General features: G+C 43.0%; 1 protein-coding gene across 4 annotated transcripts in view; it reads right to left on the bottom strand.

The window, feature by feature from the left end:
- Positions 1–23977, bottom strand: part of nphp4 (nephronophthisis 4) — a 143148-nt gene that overhangs the window by 22209 nt on the left and 96962 nt on the right. For all 4 annotated transcript variants that reach the window (XM_068598078.1, XM_068598079.1, XM_068598077.1 and 1 more), the window contains 5 exons: positions 23438–23629; positions 18886–19073; positions 11427–11587; positions 10357–10540; positions 2005–2139 (listed from right to left, as the gene is read on the bottom strand). In XM_068598078.1, the coding sequence (XP_068454179.1) occupies positions 2005–2139; positions 10357–10540; positions 11427–11587; positions 18886–19073; positions 23438–23629 (860 nt within the window). The remainder of the gene's footprint in view (positions 1–2004; positions 2140–10356; positions 10541–11426; positions 11588–18885; positions 19074–23437; positions 23630–23977) is intronic.

Consider the following 23977-nt stretch of genomic DNA (forward strand, 5'->3'; position numbering starts at 1 on the left):
TTTAAACTGGATCATGCAAATTACCCATGTACTTTAAACGCTATGACTAGAGAATTTGCCTAATCCGGTACTTTGAACAACAGTCAGAGCTGCCCATATTTTTGTGTCATCTAAAAACAGATTTATTTGATGGAGTACCGTTTTTGCAGCATGTAGGAAGATAAACTGACTCACTAAAATGTGTCAAGTACCAAATGCTGATATCTGATGATCAGCCGGATGCCCTTGTATGGCTGCTTGTGTTTAGACATTGAACCTTTGAGAACTTTAGCTTCTTTAGATGTCAATGATAAATCAAAAACTGTGTTTTCAAAATGTGTATATTCTTCTAAAGTAAGGCATCATGCTTTTAGTATCTGAACATTAACTATGTGTGTCTCATTGCCACTAGTAAACTGGCTCTACTCAAATCACAATCTTCAAGAAATGCCATTCTGCTTTGTTCAGTGCAACTTGAAACGTTCCTGTATGTGTATTTGCATTTCTTTATGTTGTATGTGTTTCTAATTGACTTGTGTTGACAGTGTTTTGCAGATCTCTTCATGTTGTGTCACTTCATAGACGTTTTCTTTCGCTACAGTGAGTCGAGTCATCTCGACCACCGCAGTGACCCGATGTCATCAAACAAGACGTTTAACCAGCAAACAGCCCTCTATGTTGTTATAGTCGTGCTGTAATTAAGCAAGAAAACACATCCGATATACATGGAATGGAAATACATTTACTGATGTATTAAAAAAAGAACAAAGTGTCTTTTTGATTCCACGTGAAATCAGGTGTACATTGTATCTCTGTTTTTCTCTCCCAGAATCACTTTTTTTTCCCTCCCTGCACATTTTCCCCCCCCCAAGTCTTCTTATCGGAGAGGCATTGGGTCGACTGCCTGTCACCTCACCAGATAGTGTCTGGCAACACTGCTTCCTTTAGAGCCACCGGCAGGCAGGAGTAGGAGTGAGCGTGCGCGCACACACACACACACACACACACACACGCACACACACGCACACACACGCACACACACACACACACCAGCTTCAGCGTGGCTAACTGTTGTGACTGGACTCTACTGAAGGCAATTAGGCGCAGTGTATGTTTAAATGTCACAGGAAGGTGGACTGGAGAGAGCAAGGAGTACAGTGTGCAAGAGAGACCAGAGCGGAGGAGGAGTCAAAGAAACAAAGTAAAGAGTGAACAGACTGTGTTTGCACAGTAACATGAGCTGTCAACAAATGATTGCAACAGTGGGGAATATGTTTGGAGTGAGCATGCATTAATCTGTAAACGTGTGTTTTACAGTACATGTTCGTTCGTTCAGGATTCATTAATGCATGCTTTTATCAGTGTATTATAAAATGAGTGTGCTCGGAGCAAATATGTGAAATGTAATACGATATGCAGCATTTTAAAGGTCTGTTATTGTAGCGTGTCCTTACCTATTTTCAATTATCATAAGCAATTATTTCCTTGTTTGCAACTCTTTCTGATGCCTTTTACTGTGAGTGTGTGTGTGTGTGCGTGTGTGTCTGTGTGTGTGTTGTGGTGCACACTTTAAAGACAAATTTAGAAATACACACTAGTCGACTGGTGAAGGCTTGTCGAATTGAGGAAAAAATTGTCTTTCTCTTTGTCTTCACGCACACACACACACACACACACACACACACACACACACACACACACACACACACACACACACACACACAGACTGTGGATAGCCACCAAAGGTGCTTTTGCAAGCTCAGTTCGGATGAAAATTGAGTGGTTCAGTGGTGCAGCCAAGACACTGAATGTGAAATGGACCGTTCGAGTTGATAAAAGAGGGAGCATGGTCACCGCCCAAATAAAAGGTGTTCATTGCTCCATGGCATAGAACACACACACAACATGTGTGCTCAGTCACACACTGACTGTAGAAAAACATAAACTTCACAGTCATGAAGTAAACTGAAATGTATGCACATTAGCACTGACACGAGTCAGCAGGCTGTGGATTAAAGGGCTTGCCATTGAGTCGGAGGATGTTTCTCGAGGACAGGCTTCCTCCTTTAAAGCCACCGATCACTTTGCGGGGAGTTATGATGTTGGAATGAGACGCCATCAGGTCTGCTACCCTCCTCCTGCGAGGATCTACTGGGCATCCTGTAGAAGAAGAAGTTATTAGTATGACATCCAGCATCTGATGGTACACATGTGAAGCACCTCATGAAACTTGCTTTGAAGTAGCTTATGAGCCCAAACTTATAGAGACTAACTCATTTGAACTTTAACAGGTGGCAGATTCACAACAAGATGCCGCCAACTGGTCCATATCAGACCTGCTGTATTTGCCGATCAGCGCCATCTGCAGGCAAGAAAATAAATAGCTGCTGCGAGTTTACATTTGTACCATCTACAGGCTGTGTGTGTTGTTTTCTAATATAGTTGCAACGTACAGAAGTTTTTGGGCTGATTCTTTGTCAACGTAGCAGACACTGAGAAATGCATTGGTTAAATGGACTACATTCACCATCAAAACTGACATCCACGTAAAAGGTTCATGTTGGTTCCTTCGAGCTAACGACGACGCTGACAACAGCCCAGTTCCAACTTGTTAAAATCCCCCGACTGAAACTTTTTCCTTGGGAAGAGCTGTGGTTGCTAATGAGCAAAAGAACTAAACCAGTGGGAAAAATCCACGACAGAGGTTTCAATGAGGAACAAGAGCCTCACTTTGTTGTTTGATCACACATTAAGCCGGGAGGTTGTACTGATACACAATCAGGATCAGGATCATAACTGATGGAAGCAAATTTGATCTCTGTAACGCGAGATTTGATTCATTAAATTTTGGGGCCAGCTCCGTGTAACTCCAGCAGTGGCTCGAGACTTGGGCGTTTGCCACTTCTTGAAGTAACGAGCCAACCTGAGATCTGCAGCTAGTTTGCCAAAACAAAAATCGGTTTCAGGCCAAAGATCTCTTTGAAGTCACATGTGAAACAACACATTTGCATTGTAGACAGTGCCAAAGTAAACACAGTCCAGCTTAAACCCTGGCTTAGAACACCCAAGGCAGGATCAATACATGAAGACAAGCCTACAGTGATTCATTAGTGGCCTGAAATTGCCAGTGGTCTGAACACTGAACGCTTGCAACGCTATGAGTGTCATGCTGATTGATGGCGAGTGCTGGCTGCAGTAGGACAACAACAACAACAACAACAGGAAGATGTTAAATATATCCTGCAACCAAACCTTTCATATTTCTGCAGGTGGGGGCCGACCACAAGAGATAATTGTGCTGTTATTATAGACGCTTAATGTGCCATTGTTTGATTGGCCAAGCTGATAGTTTGGGGTTTTATCCTGCAAAACCAGACTCTTGTTTGTCTCCCATTATGCTCCTGAATGGCAAAATCATCATTCCCCCCCTCTTTTAAAAAGGCAAGTGGATAAGTGCACACTTCAGGGTGCTCCTTAACAAATACTGGAAATGATGGTCAATATTAGACCTTCATCTGACATTAATTCTGTCCGTGCAGAGCCCCTACAGCACAGTGGCTGAGTGGAAGGCTTGCTCACGCTCCTGAACAGTGCTTTATGCACAAAACGCTCGGTAATGGAATTGGGACAGGTAATTGCTTCGCAGTCAAAGCAACACCAGCCCGCAGCGATGGACCGTCTTCACAAGAAGAGCCTTTTTTAACTACCACAGGTCAAAAGACTTATTTTGTGCAATTTACAAGTAAACAGAGGGCAACGCATGCAATCTGCTTAATACAATTCCCAACGCTCGACTGAAGAAGTAATTAAAACAAACTTTGTAAAGTCACACTGCAAGCTGACACGACGGTACCATTATTCCCATCAGCTTTGAAGTAACTTATACACATTGAGGTGCTTAATTGTGGAGTAAGAAGTCTCTGAGAGACTCTGGGAAACCTCTCGTATATGACATATAAGGTTAGTGCTGCAAATAAGTGGCTTTACCGCCCAGAACTCACACCTCTGAGCACGCAGGCGTTTTTCGAAGAGGAGCCACAAGTACCATCCAGATTTTTTAGAGGCAAACTCCTTTCATCAACCGACTGATAATGGGCGGCAGCTAAATGAGTAATGGGGATCTGGTGTTGCCATGCAAACAGACAGCGACAGCACCGTTCTGCAGATTAATGGGCGAGGTGTCTGCCGTCCCAATCCATTCCCCTCATCATCCATCACCTTTCCCTGGCCACACAACTCAGCCCAATGTATTTGTTTGAGTTATATTTCCCAAATATTACTGTGAAGATATTACTTCTGCTGTCGCATATAAACAGCTCCAATCAATAACAAAGCCGTAGAGCGCTCACTCCCAACGCCGCATTATGGGCCTTTTAAGCATGCTTTTCTTTTGGTGTCGGGGAACTCCTTGATGGCAGATAGAAGTGTGCAATAAGCCTGTGAGGACGCGATAAGATGCACCATTCGGTGCTACTTGCCCACAACAAAACAAATGGCCTAATGATGAACCCAATTATGACCCGCTGATTTTTATCAGTCAATCATTTTAATTAATCGGCTATCACTGGAACCATCGTGAGGCTCATCAGATAATACCTCCTTTAGCGCTAATCCAGGTTGACGTGCTCGTCTGGCTCTCGGTCACATTATCCGTCCCTAACTGCTGAATCACGCTGGGAGATTGTTGAGACATAGCTGATGATCCTCATCAGGGAAACGGAAGCTGATACTCCTGGTTCGTGCTGAGAGAGAGAGAGCCCGGCGCAGCAATCGCTGCTCTGTGTGGTCTGTGTGGAGGTGAGTAATTGTAAAAGTGCCAGAGGGCGGAACTCTATCAAATTTATTGACTACCACTCTCCATTGCATGACAATAACCCTCCCCCTGCACCACCCCACCTGCCTGTCCTCTTTGCTCTGCCGGCGGTTCTTGAGGTTAAGGCCACAACAAACCACTGATTTACTGGCCTCCAGAACAAACGGGAGCAAGCACCAAGGGGGTTTCTAAGCAGTCTGCAGTATTCGATTTATTCTGCCGCCCCGTTCCAGGCCACTGACCTTTCAGAATAAGCAGATTCCCTCCCACCTCAGGGCTAAAAGCAAGGTTGATAAAGTCGAGGCCCTAAACACGCCAACAGCAAGAGCTTTTTATGAGTGAGACATACAGTATGTGCGCCCCTCAGGGAACCCACCTAGCCAAACTAATTGTCAGGTAAATTTCACTGATATCTTGTTCCAGTGGTGGCAGCTTTAGGCCGGCTTCTCTCAGCTCTCTGCTGCTGCAACTGACAATCTCTCCAGGGCTTATCAGGACACTGCAGATGAGAAGCACAGTGAAGTCTGGAGAAGGTGCTAATCTGTCTTCTCTACTGTGCTGTAGCAGATACACACTTTCTTTCTGTGTGTGTGTGTGTTCGTTCGTTCGTTCGTGAAAACAGCAAAAAAGGACAGCAAGAGACAGTGAGAGAGAAACGATACAGACACAGCTCAGTCAGCAAAATTATTTCATATCAAGAGGCTTTCCCTTCTGTCACATATGGGCCTCTTTACTGCTGGCAAATATTACCAACATGTTTCCAAATAGGATATTAAAAGCACTCGCTGTCTTCATTTTTTAGCCAGTATTAGCTTTTTACGACGCCAGACTCAAACATTATGCGCGTAAGATTGAGTCGGACCATTAAAGGCTATTATATAATCTGCTGGAGCCTTGGCTCAGACTAATTTGGGCCTAGTCACAAAACTGTATGCAATTTAAAGTTTTCATCAGCCAAAGTAAGCACCAATTTGTTGAATGAAAGCGGCCCTAATCAATATTGTTTTAAACAATGGATCAAATGTGATGTGCAAGGGGCCACTCATAGTGATGGAACTACAGAGAACTATATTGGCAGTTCCCTTCAGCTCTATCCAACACTTTTGCATTTTTTTCGCCCGTGTTCAACTTTTTTACTCTGACAAAGGTTTGATAAAACCAGCTGCTCTGCATTAAACAGCAGCCAGAAAGAAGAAAATGACAAGCTGGGGAACATGATGGATCATCTAAAAAGTCAGAAACCTTAACCAGGATTTCGGAATCAGTGTCACATGGAAAATGGCTACATTTCGTCGTCTCTACTGAAATATGTTCAATGAACAAGACTGATTGCTTGAGGCAAAGCAGACGTATTGTCCAGACGTATTGTCCTCACGGAGCAGCAAAACGTTTGAAACTTGTCTTTGCCTTCATTTGCACCTGGTATTCCATCCATGTATCTGTTAAGATTTACTTGCATCTTTTCACTAACTTCACATTCAATCACACCACATTTAACATTTGCGACCAGTCTGAAGACGAAAGGGTCAACAAAAAGTTACGGGTTCTTGCCAAAATCATTCGGAGTTTTCCTCCTGTCAAAATTGCCATTGCCATCAAATGTGATGGTAATTTGGCCAGCAAATGTCAATTTACACTCACTTTTTTTATTTTTATAAAATGAATGGACATGAACATAACCGACAAAACAAACAACTGTACGGAAACCAAATGATGGAGGCTGCGTTGCTTTTAAATTTAGTCGATATGAAAGTGCCGTCTCTCCCTTACCTTCTACCCGCCCGCCATCCATCTCTGTGCCTGTTTGTTTGTTTGAGAGAGGGAATATGATACAACAGGCCATCAATTAGTCCACAGTATCTGTCTGCGGAAAAGCTGGGTGCTCTATATCATAATGACATTGTGGATTACAAAGATTATACACCGTTTATTTTATTCACTATCTTTGGGACAGAGTTGCTCACACACGCTGATGGTTCCGCGTGGACTCGGCAGACTCAGCGCCGGCTTTCAAACGTTGTTGCGGTTGAAGAAATCTCTCTTTAAATGCATTTCTTCCTCTGCCTCCATCTTCATTTTCCACCCAAGAGGTTCATGTGGATTTGGCAGATGAAATCAATAAAGCGTCGTAGCTTTCCTCTGGATTCACCAGTCAGTCAGTTTCATGGGATGCGCAGGCGGTCGTCATGCTTTATAGACTCCTCATCTGCTCCCACAGTGCTCTGTGTGGGAGCGCCGCTTTCTTCCTCGAGACGTTCTTCAAAACCAAACCCCGACCCAGGATTTCACAACTCCCTATTATTCTGATTAAGCCACTTCCTTTAGTCCTTTACGACGCTATTAATAAAAGCTGCTTTACAGAATGATTGAATAGGCCTGACAGCCTATATCATTACCATTTTATTAATTACTTGTCAATCCCACCTTGTGATGATTAAAAAGGATATCATTGGCTGTTTTACTCTTTTTCATTTGGAAATGACGGTCTGCCACTCACTTTTTCCACTAAAGCCTAATTCTGGTGAACTCCCAATGGGGCGAAGTTAAGACATGACTAATAGCATGCATGAATGAAACACATGGAATTAGAAAGGGCAGAGGGCAGTATGTAGTCAGGATTGCATTGCTTGTGAATTGCAATGCTATGGATGGAGGAAGGAGAGAGACCCACATGGCTGTATAAAATGAATACATATGAGCATATAATACATTTTCTCCAGTCATGGCTCACATGGTGAACGCATGGGGAATAGAAATGTCCCATCAGTGCAAATACATGCTATACTTACTCACCACTCTGCTGCTCTGACTTTTTCTTTTCCCAATCAATTTCAATTACCTACACCCTGGGTGCTATTAAGTTACTGTCACTGAAACTCAACTCTTTCTGGAAAATTGCAAAACTAAAATCCTATCAGGAATGGGAGGGATTATGCCCTGTGAGTCATTGGAAGGGATTTCATATGAGAGGTCTGAGCACAAAGCGTTAAGTTTCACTGACAGTAGCTGAACAGCAAAAACAGAAGAAAAGGGAAATTTAAAGCAACTGGAAGTAGTGAACTCTAATGAGTATGCTGATTTTACGGAGTTTTGAATTACCATAAAAAGCAAGCAGCATAAAGATGAATGTGGAGCAGATCAGACACAAACAGAGGATTGTTACTAAAAATGTAATAAAAATTGACAAAGAAAACCTTTTTATTAAGATGTCTTCAGCAGTTTTTTGTCTTTGCCAAATCTGTGGCTGCTAAGAGCTTTAATTATTGAAAACATTTACAGCACACATTAAACCAGTCAACACGATCATATGCATGACTAGAATTCAATAAACATTATTCGAAATCAACAACATCTTCACACAATTTTACAGGACATTTCAGCCTCGCTGAAAAGGAAAAATAAGAAGCTGTTGCTGCTTCAGCTACCCTTCCCGCCTCACATCTCCTCTTTTCTCTCACACTCTGTGCCATCAACCATTTTCCAGCAACCTTCCCTCACCTCTCAAGCGGAAATCCAAAAGCAGTACCTGCACACTGTCAACACAGAAATATAGCCTGCCATTCAGCTTGGCCAGCGTGCATTTTAAAAAGGTCCACCCAGTAGGGATTTAGGGCCAAACCACATAGGAGCCATGTAATCCTTCTTTTGAACTTGGAAATCACAAGTATTGGAGTTGCAGCGTTCTCGCACGATGTCAGTGATATACTCTACCTGTCCGCCTCTCATTTCCGCCTCTCATTTCTGCCATCCCGCCTCATCACACGCAACCTGTCCGCGCTCTGCTACACCTGTCTGTCTACATGTCTGCGCGTATGCACGAGTGCATGCCTTCTTGGCGCGTTTGAGTGATTTGCATACACGCTCACGTCTTTCGTTCGTATTAAATCTGTCGAAGTCGTCACACAGCAAATCCATCTGTCATATCGTGAGTAACTTGTGATTGTCAAACCCCCCTTTTAATGACCAAGCTTTACATCCTTTACCACCCACCAAACGAGAGGGCTTATTTATTACAGCTTGATGACAGGCGCGGAGAAAGACTATAGAGGATATAGGCGAGAGAAGAAAACAAACAGTCACAGAGAGGCGTGTGATAGAAGGGTAAGAAGTAAATGGATGAACAGGAGAAAGCAGGGAAGACAGTGATAAAGAGCAAAGAGACAAGTGAGCATGTGAGAAAAGGCAGCGACAGATGGAGGCAGAAACAAAGAAAAGTGCCTGTGAGTCCTCCCTCCCCAAATTGATTCCGACTGTCGGCTGCGGCGCCTGATGGATATCTGAGCCTTGATTGGAATTTACATGCCAGACACGACCGTGCGCCTCCCATCCCCAGCACACCCAATAACCCCCTGCGCTCTCAACCTGCCTCGAGTGATAAGTGCTGGCATATTTAGCCCCAAACAATGGCACTCCGCAGAGCTTCTCAGGCCCCCAAAATGATGCATTGTTTATGAGAGGGAGTATCGTTTCAACAGTTGATTAATGGCACGGAAGCTATCGTCAGCTGCCATCGCACCGCGGGGGCACGTCGGGCACAAATTGGATGAGTGCGAGCGAAGAGGAAAGGTGCTCACTTGCTAGGCGGAGTGGAACTATCACATCAAGATAGTTTGCTTCGGCACAGTGTTTGCTTCGCCAGCCTGCGCACATCCAGAAAATGGGAACTTTCAACAGCAACAGCAGCAGCAGCAGCAGCAGCAGCCCTGGGGATTCACTGTCATGTCCCAACACTACACATCAATAAAAGTAAACAGGCAACATTACTTTATAATCCGAGGCTTCGAATGGATATATGACCTGAATCTAAAAGACACATTTCAGAGGTAGAAAGGAGCTTTGGGTTATATTGAGATTGGATTTTCTTTTGAAAACTAGAACAAATACAATATCCTGGCTTTCATTAAGTTCACCGTCATGTTTTGGGAACGCAAATACCAACAGCCCTCATCCCATGCATTCACTCTCCTCCCTCCTCTGTGTCCAACTGAGGACAGCACTCGACTTGGTATTATATTTACAAGTTTCTTCACAGGAGCATACGCTGTTTGCAACACAAAGTGAACTATCTGGTTGGTCTGACGAATTCTTGCCAAATACTTCACTCAATTCTCCATGGAAGTGCACTCACTATACAGCATGATGACGCTCTTTCATCAGTCCCTAGCTCTGTATGAAGATTATATATCACGTTATCAAAAGGCTTTCACTGACTGTACACCCTTGAATAATTATGACTTTACAATCAGGAAATACAGCTCACTGATAATGAGGTCCTTATTTGCTTTGAGATTAACGTGCGTTACCAAACAATATCAACCACGGTCCCATACTTGGATCACATGACAGTCGACTACACTGCTGAATACCACGAGAAGCCGTTGAAAGCTGTGAAAAGGCAAGCAGGTGGACCTTGAGCTGAGATCATTTTGTCACACCAAAGGAAGCTGTTTGGGCGGGCGGTCCATTTGCTGTTATTTTATTGTCGACATTAGTCATAGGTCAGTATTTGGACTTCAGCAATTCAGTGTAAAAATTTAAAAAAAGAAGAGTCTTGCAATACTTGCCTATGTTGCCCGTGCGGATGTGCAGCCGGCCCCTGACAATGGTGTGGACCGTCATGGGGCTGAGAGCTGGCTGCCGGCCCGCGTCTGCGCTCGTCAGCAGGGCGTCCTCTCCCACGTAATCAGTGGTCAGCACTTCCAACTCGTGAAGGGCCTGCACGCCCGACTTGCCCTGACGCAACATGTACTGGGGGATGCAAAAATAAGGTGTGGGAGAAGCAACCGAATGGCATTAAACACAAATGTGCTAATAAAGACACAAGGGGAACAGGATTAAATGAAAACAGACGAGTCACATAGACTCCAGGAGCGGGAGTTTGAGTTATCGCTAACTGAATTATGGCAAAACAGCCCGACCCTGGTTATAAACGATTCCTTTGCTTTTTTCTCATTAAATGCTTTACAAACTTTACCAAGTTGCAAAACAAATCAATTCCGCATCAAGGTTGGCAAGAGAGTTTCTGTCCAATCAATGAATAGCAAGGTTGAAAAGTTAGAAATTGAAATGCCTTTATTGTGTCATTTGTTTTCCCTTCAGAGGTCGGTAGAGGAGGGGAACTTGCTCCGGTCAAATCCTTGAACACACAGGGACAAACACTGAAAAGTGTGTTTGGTGATGATTCAACACATTTATTGAAATAAGATCATTTATATTTGTTCTGATGCCACGAAGACAGAGTTAAAACATGTATAACAACTACTATAACATGTAGGTTTTGTTTATTTGAGGAAACCTGGGTAATTTACAGTATAATGAAGTGTTTTTGTATTTGATGTTCTATCATCAGAAGCAATTTTTTTTCTTCTGCAACGCCTGGTTCCCGCTATTAAATGTGTTAAAACAATCTGCGAACGCTGCATGAGTCCATGACAGGCGCACTGCGTTACGATGAAGGGGCGTCACGAGTTGACAACGCATGTGTAAACAGGAAGTGTTTGATGCTTAGCTCTGTGAAGTTCATCTAGCGAACACCACGTCGGAGGGAATTAGAGTTTGTGTTGAATTTGACAAAACAAAAGTAATCACTTTCATCCCGATACACATGAATCATGTGTCGACCTCAGTCTTTTACCTTGAGCTCGACGGCAGTAGAACCTATGAGGAGCAATGAGTCGCTGTCCCAGATGTCAATGTGCATGGTGTGGAGGGCCAGGTAACGCAGGAACCAGCGCTTCTCTCCGGGCTTCAAGAAAGCTCTGTCTACTCTGAACTGCACCTGCAGGCCCGGGGGGCCTTCGACAAGGAGAGACAAGACGTCAGCACGGAGGAGAAAACACAAACACTGTTTAAAATCAATGATGATGGGATGAGCGGGATAAGAAAACGAGGACGTCATCTTCCTCCGTCCACTCAACATACTGACAGAAAAAGTGCAGATGTATTGGATAACAACCTGGTACATTGAGGTGGAACGGTTCTCTAATTAATGAGTTAGTCGATGGACAGAAAAATAACTGCCGACTATATTGAGAAACGATTCATCGTGTAAGTCATTTTTTGAAATGAGCGACTGAACAATTGAAACGTGTTAGTTCAGGAGATTTGCTGCTTTTCTTTGTGTAATCCTATGTTGGAGTACATCATATTTATGTGTTGGTGTGCTCGTCGAGTAAAACAGAAGACATATTTTACATGCACTTTTTCCATTTACTGACCAAACAATTAATCGAGACTATAGATCTTAGTAGGGTTATCTGTGCTTATGATGAAAGCCGGCGTTACACACTGAAGCAGTGGAATTTGGACGACATGGCAAGGGCAGGATCCTTTCCTATCCTTATGGAAGTGCAAAGCTTTAATATGTCACCCACTTGTATCATGGCATGTATAACACCGCCGGCAGAAAAAGTCATTGATCTGATGATTATGTGAGCCGTTTGCTTTCAACCAGATGGCTTTGAATATGGAGGGAGAGCTATAATATCTGTAACCAGCTGTCAACCTCATGGACAGAACTGAACTGGTACAGCAGCCATCGACTGGGAGTCATTAAGTCTGATGATTGAGCTTGATGGGAGTACAATAACTGGGGAGTATGAGGCCATTTCACAGAATCAAAAGCACCCTAGGGTTCCAGTATCCCAAGATGATAATGGGGCCTAACATGGCCAGAAACCCTTCAAAGGGGTTTTATGATAAGCGAGCAAAAGTCATGGCATTAAATCAGCACGTCCGCTGACCGCCGTAGATTCCCCACTTCATCACTCAAGCTGCTTTTCTTCTTAAAATACTATACAGGACTGGAGCTGTTCAGAGGACAATGGTGGCCCTAAATCGCTTCAATATTTATGCAAGCAGTATGATTCATAAGCCATTTGCTGTTTCGTCCACTCATGCAAAGAGACATACGCAACAGCCATTTTGTAACGACTACCTCAGATTAGAGTTAAAAGCCCGGACTGAGTTTCGTTGTGCAACGAGTGCCCTGGGATTCTCTCACGAGCTCTCTGCGATGCACCGGATCTGACTCATTCTTGAACTCCAAGCAGCCCAAATCGCACCCTCCCCATCACTGATCCAACTCAGCTGGTGAGTGTGTACAATCAGTCAGCTGCAGCCCAAACCCAACCTGCAGAGGCAGATCGATGTTCCAGCAAGTGCGTCTTAAGAAAGGTGCGAGTGTGCCAACACTCCCCTAAAATTCTCCCGCACAGCATCCCTCCAACTCGGTATCAAAGCCCCCATGCTGTCTCTATACCCATAAGATGAACGTGAGGAGAAGCAGCTGGCAGGATAGAAGTGGAGTAATGAGGATGTTTGGTGAAGGCCCTGCAGTGTTAAAGAGACATAACTCTCCCTTCACATGAAGCGATGGAATTCTTTTGACACACTAGTTCTCTCTCTCGCTCTTTTTTTTTTACCCATCAAGCATGCATACAGAAAGAGAGCCGGTTCTGAGGTCAGCACTGCTACCTGCGGCCCTTTCCCGGGGTTCAAACGAAAAAGTTTTGTTGAAGGCAAATGCCAATAGAGCAAAGTCAGGGTTGGGGCTCCAAAGGATTGTTTTGAACTTGACCTCCAATCCCCAGACTTTAAGAATCTGAATCCTTTGAAATCACAAATCAGATCTTTGGACACTTTTAAGTGACAAATTAATTGCTATTAGCCCTTATGGAGTACCTCATTTTGAGGAAACACTCACCTCACACAGTCCAGTAAGAAGCTGTTAAAAAGCTTTCGATTATATTAAATTAACTTAATCAGCAGATGGATTTTGCCATCGTTTTTTTCCTAAGAAATTTAAGGACTTAAACTTGAACTACGTGTGTATCTAATGTAATCAATTTAACAAAGCTCGGTCCCTTGCTTGTGTATAACTTCATTCACATGACGGTAGGTGCTCCTGAGTGAGAGAGTGAGTGAGTGAGACTGGCATTCATTTTAATTGATGAAGTTTTTGCAGTAAAGTTCTGTTTTCTTATTTTCAAGGTAGAAGAGCTGCCAAAACAGCATTTAGCCCACCACGAGACATTACAACTCTGCAGAGAAAGGCAAGCTACAATTCCTTTGGATGCGTTGCAGCAAATTACAGTGACTTGAAGTTACAAACGGAACCTAAGGTTTCACACTGCTGAGTAAAATCCAACCACATGGGATTTTTTTATTACTGATCAGATATTTAAATTGGGGGGGGGGGGGACATACTGACTAGGGAAACCTCCATTTTAGCAGTAACAGGCCATTACAGACTTGTTTGACAGTATTCAAGAAACAGATAAAGGGAAGACAAACAAAGACCAAAGAAGTCTATTTATATACGCTATTTCTCTGCTGCCTTTCATTTTGCCTCCCTCTCTCCACTTGCACCATTAATTCTCCCAGCATGCTCTTGGCTTGTACGCGGTGGATGGGTGGCAATGGGAGCACAGAGGGTGGGGGGATAAGGAGAGACAGAGATTGTGCAATATGTGTCTGTGCTCACAAATGGGGAAGAGCTGACAGATCTGGCCCAAGGGTTTTGTGTTTGTGTTTGTGTGTGTGTGTGTGTGTGCAGTATGGTCTGCAGATGAGGAGTAGTACTCAACCGACCCCCTCAAACCTGGACGGTCTGCCCGGTGTGCACACAGCAGGGAAGGCGGTCTGAAAATCCTGCCGGGGATCAACAACTTTCACAAACTCCGTAAAAGGCTGCAGGCAAAGAAAAGGATGAACAAAGTGTGGAGGGAGATGGAGAGGCTGACGCAAACCAGACCATCACAGTATACTAAGATCATCTACCAATGTGTCTCTGAGTGTTGTTGTTTTTTAAAGAAAATAAGCATATTTAAATTTCCCACTGCAATATCAGCGCTAAAACGCATTGTCTTGTAACTTCCAAACTGCGAAGTAAAATACAGTCATATAGTTTGACGTTTTACCTCATTCACTGCTAGTGAAATATACCCGCTAGCTAACGTTTCATAACCAGAACCATGTGAAAATATGACAGCCAAGCTACGATTGCATATGCATGTAAGAGAGGTCTGCGCAAATACTAGGAGAAGAAGATTACGTTTTCTGCTGGATTTAATGAAGTTATTTACCTCTGAAAGGGAGCCGTAAACACAACGCAGATGGGAGTCACAAGAGCCATAAGGGAACGGTTGTACTGGCAGAAATATTACAATGAAAGGAATACTTCACACTTAAAAATGACCATTTGTGTATCAAGTTCTAACCATGTGTTACCTTGAATTCATACATTAAACTTTGTTTTTCACACATGCATCTGCTGTGAACGGAGAATCAGTAAATGCAACCCACGTTTAACAACAGCAGACTATATCAAAACATCCTTTCACAAACTCTCACACAACTCGTGAAGGATAATCCAAGTCTCATCTCTTCAGAAAGTACTGAGCACATTGGAGAAATGAGACTTGGATTACACTGCAAGAATTGTGTGAGTTTATTACGTAGATGTTTGGTGTATTGTTTTAACGTTGTTAAACATGGCCTGCATTTAATTAAATTCTTCAAGGATTAACTCTGCATGCAAGACAATAAACAAAAACATCTGTGAGTGTGACACCATTTTCAACACGCCTCACTGTGTAAAGTTTCTCCAATTTGAAATGGTTCAGAAGGCAATGAACTGTACAGAGGCCCTGTGGACTCACACGGGGGATGAGGTTGAGAGGAGCTGCAGCATGTTGGGAGTTTGCAGAGGTTTTTAACTCCCCCTATTCAAAAGAATCATAAACGGTAAAGTTGCAAAGGGAATTTTAGAGGCTTCACTACTGCATGTAATGCTGATGCAAACTAAGAAGAGGTTGCATCCGAATCGAATGATTTAATTTGCTGGACTTTCAGGGAGAAAATGTGGACTCATCCCTAGGCTATTTGACACCAGTTATTGTAAAGAAAGCACAAAGCTAATAAGAGACGGAAAGTAACCACCGGAGCGTTTAAACCGAGCTAAGTCCAACAAGTGTAAAGTCACAGACATGTCCGTCAAGCACAGTCTGAACACGCCCACGCAACCTTGAAACGAGTTTCAATCAGGAGGCAAATGAAAACAGCTGTGTGGGTGGACCCTGGCTGTGTAGGATTATTCCCATTATTAACAGTGGTCAAATATTAACCTACCATTACAATTGGCTAGTGAGAACTTCCAGTGTGTCCCACTGCTACCATTTGAAATAAAAATACTATTTTTATATTTTTGTGGCAACAAAAAAAACCAAAAAAAAACACAAATATTATTTCTAAAGGAGATAATTGCATATTCCTTTTCTCCCTGGTGAATTATTTTAATTGTTACTACCTACAGTCTAACCATTGTCATTGCTCGCACATAATTGTACAAATTATGTGCACCTATTGCCTTCGCAAAATCATTCGCGGAGGCAGAGCACTTAAATCGCTGTGAGAGCTAACTTGAATGAGGTAAACAGCAGGATGCCAAACTGTGTCTCACTTCCTCACTCAGTCTGTTTAGTGGCACAGTGGGAAAGAGGGAGTTATGGAGTGAAGGAGCTGATTGTCTCCTGGTCTATATGTATCAAAAAGACTGCAAGAGCCATACTGGTTTCTATGTAGTGGGAAAGAAAGATGAATATTCTTGCTTTTGCCCCACAAATCAGCAGTTGGCACATTTGCCAAAGTTATGAATTTTGCACTTAAGTTCTTTCTTCTATATCTATCACTTCCTGTGTAGAGATATAACTTCCTGCCTGGGATATTCCTCTTCTGCAGCCACATTTTAATTCAGGCAAAAAGAAAAAGGCTGTATTTTAACATACAATGATCAAGTGTTGCTGTTAAACCAACATCAGACATTTTCAGAGAGCTAATTGATGAATGGAGCATGACATGAAAGGATTGTCCCAAACAGGGTTGAGGAATCGAATGGCTTTCTGAGGAACTTCCACCCTGCAGGACACAGAGTCCCAACGCTGAATAACTGCAGCAGCTTTGAAGCTCAGACATATTCCATATTCTCTCTCAACCGCTATCTCTCTTTCTCACACACACACACACACACACACACACACACACACACACACACACACACACACACGCTCACACTGTATGATGAGGGAGCAGTCAGTGGATCATTGATCTTGTACAATACTTGGATCACGCGTATCTTTACAGATAATTTAAAGTGCAGCCAATAGTGTTTTCAATGTTTTACATAAAGATCAATATGTCCAATTAGGGAGTAACATATTATAAAAGACTGTAAACATTTTATTGGAACGGGGAATACAATTTATTTCCCTTAATCAGTATCTTTAAAATGTAACTGCAATAGTAATGTCTTTACAAAGGGGCTCTAAACAATGTGAAATTAGTTATGAATTCACCTCTTTTTCAGTTATATTGAATTGCAGAAACATACAGCGATCGTGGAGTGGTGTCACCGAGTGCTCCTTAGCTTGACAAAAAGCCTCCAGCTGTGTTAGCGGCCCCTTGAGCATGTGCTTCGGTAAAGCTACACTTTGAGCTAAATGCTAATAGCAGCATTCCACCATGCTTACGCTGACAATGCTCACCTGATGCTCAGCAGGTATAACATTTCCAATGTTCTCCATCTTTGTTTAACAAACTCTACACAGGATTGGGATGGAAGCAGTATACAATATCAGAGCATTAATGTATCGTTAAAAAAACAACACCCCCCTGCATGCAAGGAACTGATATTATCAGTTAGTGGTTGATTGATGATTAAAAGGGTCAGCTATTGGTAAAGAAATAATTAGCATCCCGTTTTGAACCGACTGAAATCAAGTGGAATGAGACCATGAACAGGAAACAACATCTCCTCGCGAGGTGCAGTGTGTTTGGCATGCCTTAATTTGTTATTGTAACAAATTCTCTAAAATGTTAATCTGTGACTGTAAAACAGGCAGTCTTAACTTGTATATTATATTTAGTTTTTTATGCGATGAAATATTTATATTTACATGAACAGTACTTTACTTTTTGGTGTGCAAAACCAGGGTGTTTTGTTTGTCGTCTTTTCTGCTTTTGAATTTGTGAAATTTGTGTGTTAAATTGAGATTATTTACAGATGTTCACAAACCTTTCTTACAATCTGATAGTAATGAAGAAAATGATTTAATTTAACTCCATGTATTCCACTTTTGAGTGACAATTTCTTTCCAGAAAGGGCACGTGCACATGGACAGTATTTTACTTTTTGTTGTGGTTCAGCAAGCAAAGTTGCTGAAGACCAATGAGTCAGTTATAAACACCTCAGGAAACAAGGATCTGATTAAAAACTAAAATAAGCTGTGAATGAAACTGTTAAATGATAACTTGAGTGCCTAATCCAGTTCTGCAGTTGTGAGTAAATAGATGGAAGGGCTCTTTGGAATATATAGAAGGATCTGTTTGAGTGTAGGAGGGCTCTGTGGAAGTGCACACCGGATGATATAGACTGAGCAAGATGTAGAGACAGACGGAGAAGTATTGACTGAGCTAGACTGGCGTGTGTGTCTGGGGAACGGAGAATATGGGTAGGCGTAGGAAGGAGGAGGGGGGTTGTTTGTGTGTCGATATCACGCTCCATCAAAAGCTGTAATATCTCTTCCATTTCATTAGCTGCTACATGAATAGACTTGACAGCAATCAAGAGCCCGTCCGGCTGATTGAAAGAGAAGTGCCTCAGCATCAGAGCAAACATGACGAAGCATCAAAGAACAAGATTGTACTTTTGTAGCCACAAATTTGTACAACGTTAATCTGGAAAATGTTAAAAAAAATTGAATAATATTTATCTGTAACAGACCATTAAGTTTTGTTATCAATGGCAGAGATTTTCAAGTGTCTTCACTATACTGCAATACATTTTCCTACATTTCGACATGGACATACAACATCAATTTTGTCAGTTCAGAAATAAATTTGCATTCAAAAATGTTTGTCCACTTCTTTTCTTAAAAATTCTCAAAATGCATCGACACCAACTGGACCAAAGTACCAGGATGGTTTCATGCTTTATAAATGTTTACTGGGGAAAAGCCCAATTCCATTTGAGTTAGGAAGTGAGCAGTATTATCTTTTTATTTGTGTGTTATGTTTTTGCAGCTGTGGATCCTTACCAGAGTTGACAGTGCCGTCTCTGTTGATGGAGGCCAAGACACAGGGAACCAGACCACTAGCTTTCTGTTGAACCTTGTCACCGGTCAGAAGTTTGAGCTGCTGCGATGTGACTGGTGGAAAGCGATAGAACTGGAAGGTGAAGTAGATGTTTTCAGGCCAATCAGGGCCAACATCTGCCACTGGTGTTCTGGCAGAAGACAGACAGAGATTGATGAACATTCAGAGAAAACAATTGATCGCTCATGCTGCAATATTTGACGGAAATACAGCAATGCTGCATGCACATAAATGAACAGGTGATTGATTTACGACCCTGAATATGATCAATGTAACACTAACTGTGATATTTTTATTACAAAATCTATGTGGGGAGTAAAGTGGTATGCATATTTGAAAATTGATGGTTAAAAATGTCATTAAAAACCTGGAAGAGTAAATCACTTTTCAGCTTTTGATTTACCTTGGACAATTATAGGGAAAAAAAAATCAAATATGCATGTCCTGCACGTCCTCCCAAAACCAGTAAATCAGCTTTACAGCTACTTAAAAGTAAAAAGCCAATAATAAAAATGAGTATTAGAACTTCAGGTGGTAAATCACACCTTCAAAATTGGCTCTAAATTAGACTGCTGATTGAGTGGGTACAAACTCAGCCTTATACCTTTGATTCATTATAAGTGGATAGCGTGGCTCCTTCTTAAAACTTAAGGCAGTATGACAACTAGTTATTAGATCTGAGCAGGACAGGAAGTCTCGTCTGTTTGTGACCACAAAAAAAAAGTGTATAATTGTGGGTGTATTCTGTGAACAAAAAGGGAATCATTGTATGTAGAGTTTGTCTTTTGGACTCCTATGAAGAGAGAAAAAAAGTATTTGTGACTAACGGAAATGCCTGGTGTTGTATTCCTTTTTCACACAAATACCACCCTCTGAGTGTGATCACACACACACACACACACACACACACACACACACACACACACACACACACACACACACACACACACACACACACACACACACACACACACACACACACCTGATGGCCCACAAAACGTCACGGTGAGCCTGCAAGCACTCAATTCAGCGACGGGCATATTAAATAATGAGCGGGTTTCAGGATGAGCCCCTCTCTGTTTCCGTCTGATGAACAGATTAGCAATCAGTCATTTAGTATTCAATAATAAGGAGAAGAGAAAAAGGCACTTGTAAACAAGCGGGGAGTGCTGCGAGCTCCCCATGTTCACGGAAGGGCCGTCAAAGCTGGAGAGTTCAAGGCGGAGGGACACGATGTGTGTGAACTCCCAGTCAATCACTTGCTGGTGAATTCCGCTGTTAAAGAAGCCGCTGTGCTCCATCTTCACAGAGGAGCTGGAATTACTTCTAATTCTGTAAACAGACAATATTGATAATTATGGCGCCCGGGTGAGAGTACACCACCTATGCAGAGGCTTCCCGCTTGCTAAGCACCGCTGCTGCCATACCTGTTTGTCATAATTATTAGGCAACCCTCGACCCGCTCTACAGGGAGCTACAAAGAAAGGCAATGTATGCTCAAGTCTGTGGTTTCAGGTTGCACTTCAGATTGCCTTCAGGTGGCCTTGGAGAAGACAAAAACCGAAGAATCCAATAAGCTTTGATGCATTTACAACAAACAAATTAAAGTAAAAATCCATACTTTCGGATATTAAAATATCTGATTCTGATTCTGTCTCCAGCTGATAATATGATGGTGTTTCAACTTACCCAGGGGCTTTACATATTTGCTGTTAGAATATAACTAGGTTTTCACAATCAAATTTCCTTGCAAATTGCCTGCAGAAAGGAAGTACTTAGATTGCCGGCCTGTTTACTCCACAGGAGTAAACAGGAAGATGCTGTGTTTCAAGTACACGGTCTATCTGTTCTTTTTAGCGACGTCACCGTGTCCCCAAATCACAATTATAAATTAACTGGCCATCCGTTTAAGTTCTTCTTTACTTGTATTTATTGATTCATTTCTATGTTTTGCTATGTTATTAAGTGGCATTGATTCAGGCATCAAAACTTCACACATTTTTGTGCATCTGATTTGCAAATGACAAAATGCATCACCATTAACTGAAAAAAGAAAAGAAAAAAAAAACACTTAAATGTTACCATAACAGCAGCTGAATAAGAGTAACTGACTGAAAAACCCCCCCACTAACGTTGCCTTTTGTTCTGGGGAGAAAAAAAAAGGACAACATTTTTTCTTTAATCGCATTACTTAACAATCAAACTCTAAAAAAGAGAAACGATGCTTGTCGCTGCTTAGACACGATATGCCTAGCAAGATTATTTTTAAGGGTTGCCAGATGGTTGAGGAGAACAAAATAAAAGAACACATCAAAATGAAAATGACATATTTTAAACTACTTCTTTTTTACATTACATCCCCGGAATCAGTGATACAATTTGCCTCTGATTAGATTTTACAGTGTTATAGTGTAGTATAAATTGTTTGTGAGTCAAGTTGTGAGTTAGGAGTTTCTGACAAGGGGGGTCATAAGTAGGACATGGGGTCATTGGACAACATCTATGTGCTAGCTGTGAAAAGTGGAACAAACTGGGGCGTCACTCATTATTCTGGCTTTAGAGCAGTGGTCCCCAACCACTGATACCGTCCATGGGTCTCTTGCTAGAGGGCCGCAGAGAAGGAATAAATGAAACAAAAATTTAATAAAAATCAAGGTCAGAAAAAAAGTTTATTTTGACAAAACACTGGACACATCTCTTGACACATGTTACGTGTTAAATTACCCCAAAAAAATGTAACTTAGAAGTCCTTTTCAACTTGGTGTTCTGGATTAAAATCAAGGCACAGTATCCTTGAGATCACCAAAAAAGACTTCACCAAGACGGACCGGTACAGCGCCTGTTTTACTGCTACAGCCGCACCGATCCGCCTGTCGATCTCCCGCTCCACCTTACCCTCACTCGTGAACAAGACCCCAAGATACTTGAACTCCTTCGCTTGGGGCAGGCATTTTGTCCCCACCTGAAGGAAGCAATCCACCGGTTTCCGGCACCAGAAGAGCACCATGGCCTCAGATTTGGAGGCGCTAACTTTCATCCCTGCCGCTTCACACTCCGCTGCAAAACGCCTCGGTGAATGCTGGAGGTCACGGTCCGAGGAGGTAAACAGGACCACATCATCTGCAAACAGCAGAGAGGCGATCCCATGGCCCCAAAACCGGATTTCCTCCGCCCACTGGCAGCGCCTCCAAATCCTGTCCATTAAAGTCACAAACAGGACCGGTGATAAAGGGCAGCCCTGATGGAGGCAAACTTCCACCGGGATTGTGTCTGACTTATTACAGAGGATACGAACGCAACTCCTACTACAGACGTACAGAGACCGGATCCGCACTGCTCTTCTTGAATCCGAGGTTGAACAAGCGGTCGGACCCTCCTTTCCAGCACCCTGGCATAAGATTTCCTCGGGAGGCTGAGAGGTGTGATACTGCGATAGTTTGAGCACACTCTCCGGTCCCCCTTCTTGAAGATGGGAACCACCACCCCGGTCTGCCAGTCCATGGGCACTGTTCCCGACCCCCATGCGACACTGAAAAGGCGTGTCAACCAAGACAGCCCAGCAACGTCCAGCGCTTTCAGCATCTCAGGGTGGATCTCACCCGGCGCCTTGCCACCAAGCAGCTTTTTAACTACTTTAGTGACCTCTGCCAGGGATATGGAAGCTCCCAGCCCAAAGTATGTACTTGACATGTGTGTGTAGGGTGGCTGGCATGACTTCATGCCCGCATGGTTTAAGTGCATTGATGTTTTGGCTGCAGTTCAATACAAAAAAGAAAGAAATCCTGAAACCAAAGCCAAACTATTCACGCACGATATCGAGAACGGCATTCCGCGTCACATGTCACTGCGTTGAGGAAGTCATGGCAGCACAATGACGATTGCACGATGAACAGGACAGATGCGAGTCGGGTTTATCAAGCCGCCGACGATGCTGATGACAGGATAGAAGGACACAGAGAGCGGTGTGTTTTGTCCCCATCCTTCAGCAGCCCTCCCTCACTGTCAGCCCCTGACAGAGGGGACACTGGCTCCAGGGTTTCTGTGATGGGCCGATGACAGAGACGCAATTCAGACCGCGTTGACGGGAAATGTGTTTATGTTTTTTTTTTCCTTTGAAAGCATATGTCTGCGTGCTGCTGTGTATGGGTATGTACTTGACGTGTGTGGAGGGTGGCTGGCAGGACTTCATGCCTGCATGGTTTAAGTGCATTGATGTTTTGGCTGCAGTTCATTACAAAAAAGAAAAAAAGACATTTCAAGGCAGACGGGGCGTCGCCTCGCATAAAGTAAGTATCTATTCTTTTAGACAGAGAAATTGATAGTGGCCCAGAGATCAGTAAGATGCAAGTCAATGACTGCAATAATCCTGACATCACTGAAAACTAAATTGTTTTAATAATGGTACTATTTTAAAGTGTTAAATTGTGCACCAAATCTATGCAGATCTCTACGACAACAGCTGCTTTTCGTCAGTAGTAGCACTGCGGCCCATACCTGGTAAACGCCAGAAACTGGAACACCAGCAGGTTGCCCTGGAAAGGGTCGCTTTCTTCTCGCTGAAGGTCAAAGGGCACATGCTCTGTGGGGTCCAGGACTTCTGCTGCCAGCCCAGCACTGTCCAGGATGTCGGGGAAGCCAGCGGAGTAGAGGTGGGCCAGCGAGCATTTGGAGCTGATCGAGCAGGAACTGAGAGGAGATGGGTTAAATCAGTGGAAGACCCCGGAATTACAAGCGCACATCGATCATTCGCCGAGCTCAAAAGACTTCAGTGAATGCTGCAGTACAGCAGGAGGTAATGTGTTTATTCCGCGATGCACTGGTCCCACTTGGGTGATATGCGGTTGTAAATGAGGTGGAAATGTATTTTTGCGATCTGAATAATGCTCGGCTGTTTTATCATATTAGACCCAGATCAGCTTGGATCTGCTCCATTTTGACTCCAGATGTTTAACTTTTTTTGGGGAGGGAACTTGAACCTGAATATATCCTGCCTGACTTTACAAAAAAATGCAGTGAAACAATGATCAGACAGCA

This window comes from Clinocottus analis, unplaced genomic scaffold (assembly GCF_023055335.1).
Source record: "Clinocottus analis isolate CAN_PGR_092001 unplaced genomic scaffold, fCliAna1.0.p SCAF_4, whole genome shotgun sequence".
Taxonomy (NCBI): domain Eukaryota; kingdom Metazoa; phylum Chordata; class Actinopteri; order Perciformes; family Cottidae; genus Clinocottus; species Clinocottus analis.